The sequence below is a fragment of the Anneissia japonica genome, unplaced genomic scaffold (assembly GCF_011630105.1).
Source record: "Anneissia japonica isolate Jap-2015-1 unplaced genomic scaffold, ASM1163010v1 scaffold1165_len1893470_cov193, whole genome shotgun sequence".
Classification (NCBI taxonomy): domain Eukaryota; kingdom Metazoa; phylum Echinodermata; class Crinoidea; order Comatulida; family Comatulidae; genus Anneissia; species Anneissia japonica.
In genome coordinates this window covers 703,517-707,116 of record NW_022709613.1, presented here as the reverse complement: position 1 = coordinate 707,116, position 3,600 = coordinate 703,517, and the positions used below count along the sequence as shown (strand labels likewise).

General features: G+C 31.4%; 1 protein-coding gene across 1 annotated transcript in view; it reads left to right on the top strand.

Moving 5' to 3' along the window:
• Positions 1-672: 672 nt before the first annotated feature.
• LOC117106833 (GTPase-activating Rap/Ran-GAP domain-like protein 3) overlaps positions 673-3,600 on the top strand; it is a 61,544-nt gene continuing 58,616 nt past the window's right edge. Inside the window, exon 1 of the mRNA XM_033248307.1 lies at positions 673-846. Coding sequence (XP_033104198.1) covers positions 800-846 — 47 coding nt within the window. The 5' untranslated portion in view covers positions 673-799. The remainder of the gene's footprint in view (positions 847-3,600) is intronic.

Here is a 3,600-nt window from a genome sequence, read left to right as displayed (position 1 = left end):
TATTATCGAGATACAACGACCACATATACAAACATTTCTATTATGTTTATCGTGGTAACGATTTATAGTTAATAAAATAAAAATTGTCGTTTAATGGCAGCTGACTAAAGTGTTATATTGTATAGCGCCCCCTATACTTGAACTTACTACATGAGTGTGCTGTGTCTTTCGTGAAGTACAGTTAGGCCTTGCTTTACCAATTCTTTTCCAAAAGGGCAACGATAGGAAAAAATCAATATTAAATTTTTTATCAGATAATTCCGGAAATTTAGAATTTCAAAATAAAATTTAAACTCAACAGTTTACAATTCTCACATATTTCCATTGGTAATTTGCTTTGTAATGTTAGGAAAAAAAAGCAAAGCGTTCAATAAACCAATTGCCAAACATGTATGAAAAAAATAAGTACAGTACGTAGGTATGCCTATACGTTTGTTGACGAACAAAATTAAAGATTAGTATAACGGGGAACTCTTAACTGCAAATGTGACCGATGATAATATCTAGGCCTAATAGAGTGTAAGGGACGCCCTCACCAGTCACAACTCCAAGTTTATAGCTCAACTCAATCAAGCGTTCTAGGCACACGTGACGTCATAATTTGAAGTTCATTTTTGTATCTGACCTCGCTATTCTTGCTACTACTGTATGTTTAGCGGTGTAGAGCAGCATACTACAGAAGAGGAGTGGAAGCAACAGACGTGTAATATTATCACACTGTTTTGGTAAACTGCTAACTATCATTTTTGGTATTATTCTTTAACTTTCCTGGGTTACTGTTGATTGGAGTAATTAAATCATGTTTAACGACGAATTACCACCTCACTTTAGACGACGAGTAAAAAGGTAGGTTTAAGTATTTCTATTACAAACACTGTATCAAACTTAATTAAATATAGAAAGCCACATATGTTATTGTTTACCATCTTGCCGTATAAATGCAATTATTAGAAATGTAACTAATGGTATTAAAGTCCAATTATTAAAATGTTGTATTGTGTACGCATCGGGCGCCACAGACAGCCCATCAATCACCTGTGCTAACCCCCAAAAATATATTTTCGATATCAATTACGGAGAAATGTAATATGCCTATTATTTTATTTTTATGTCATATAAATTTATAGTCTTACGGAATTTTACTAATAATATTGAAGGCTTATTTATTTGATCATTGTATTTTGTTCACACAGACAACCCCTCGATCGACTGCACCCAACCATAAAGCATATAATTTCTATATAAATTTCGTATAAACTTAGCATTATTAATAATGTGCATTAGTCTTTAAGAGTTATATTTTAATAACTCACTTGCTTTAGTTAAAAGTCATTGCGTGTACAAATACCAGAATTTGATTTGTCGAATTGCACGTCCATATTGTCAATACTTTAGAACGTACACCCTCATTTAGCGCATTACATCTGAGTATATAATTTGTTAATTATTATAGCATTTCTTTCATCGCTTTGAGTATTTACAAAGAAGAAGTCTACAGCGTTGTTTTGGGTATCTTGCTGTTAGCAATTAACATGTACTCCCAGAAAGACCACTTGAATTCTCAGATAAGAACTGTGTCCTTCGATATATAATTAGCTGAACAAAAACCAGGACCACATTATCACCCTATATTAATAAGATAATCTGTAGATTGTAGCTATTAATTATTGACTACAATACGTAGAAACATGTCCAGAATAATAAAAACAGGTGTTTCCAATGTATATTTTATTTTTTTCACACATGTGATTAATGGGGCTTCTTAATGCGTACGGTATATACATTTTTATTTTCCTATCATATGAAGCTATTTTGCGAACCAGGGAGAGAGTGTTACGCATATTTAATGCATATTTCTAGGCATATGTTAAATAAAGAAATCCCAAGATGATTAATGGTCGATAGATATATAGAATATTAACGCACTGTGTCGACTATAATATAGGCCTTTTGATAGCCTATGATGCGAGAAACGGAAGACACACAAATTTTGAAAAGAAAAATAATCTTCACAAAAGAAAATATTGCATTTAATACAAGATGCTATTTATTTATCCGTCTTAAGTAATGTGCGTGTGGCACATTGTTTCATGTTCCGTTAGGACGTTGGCGCAATATAACCGAGCGTGGTGCTGCACGCGTAACGCTATACTTAGGCCTACGTAAAAGAAATACACAACGACGATCAGGGTAACAGTGAGTCGTTGACTTAAACATTACCTTTTTTGACGGAATTCAATTTATGTTAAATCGTATGCAAACACACCGTACTGCTGATAAATGAGAGAGCATGAACTGTTGTTGAAAACGATGGTCTCCGATACTGCTACTGGCACACTTTGAAATTCAGTGTTCTTGAATTATTAAAAACGGTCGACAAATTGGTAACGTGGTGGAAATAATCGATCACGTGATTGCATCACAAACACAAACACACACACATATATATATATATATATATATATATATAGGTATATATATATATATATATATATATATATACATATATAACAGTATTTGAAAATCAACGTATGCAATTGTTTTACTTTTGTATTTGCTTATATATATATACATAATATATATACATATATATATATATATAACAGTATTTTAATTTGTTTGTGTTATATATAGATGTCAATAGGCATAGATACATAGGCCATATATTTATAGGCCTAGGCCATTTAACAGTATTTGAAAATCAACGTATGCAATTGTTTTACTTTTGTATCTGCTTATATATACATAATATATGTATATAACAGTATTTTAATTTGTTTGTGTAGTTATATATAGATGTCAATGGCATAGATACATAGGCCATATATTGGCTTACTGAATTTGTCTACTCTATGTTGATTATAATTTGGTCTGCCACATGCACTGTACATCCATTACTGCCAGTGCAAACGTTTTCGGTGTACAGAAATCTTTATTGTATTTTTATTTCATAATGTCGTCTACATTGAAATTGAATACAAATTAATTTGGAAACATAAATAAATTGCATTACTGACGTTTGACAAATTGACACATATTTTAAGGTATGTTTTGTATCTTGTTCGATAGGCACGTTAGGCCTATAGCATGAATACCAGGCCTCGTTATGTAACTCACCATATTGAACTATATAACACAGTACTGGATATACAGTATATTACACTGCATTATTCACGAATCCATATAATTTGAAATACACAATCTGAATGAAACTAAATCTGATGTCTATTCATTTTTACGCGAACTGGACACCGAGCATACATAATTGACGAACGTAAAGCCACGGCCAATATGAGTAATAACGGTAGGCATATTATGAAAATGGACATTAAATATTTTATGATCAGTAATAACAAAAAAAAAACCTTAAACCTGAAAAACACATTATCGACCAATGCTGTGTAAATGTGGATATTTGCTTTTTTGGGGGAGGGTGGACGTGAAGGTTTGGTTTTTTTCAACTTGGTCAGGTAATATATAATTGGCACTGTATTATTCAACACATTATTATTATTATTATTTTAATCATTTAACGTTTCTTTTTATTATCATCTTCATATATATATACACCGGTATACATATATATATATATATATATAT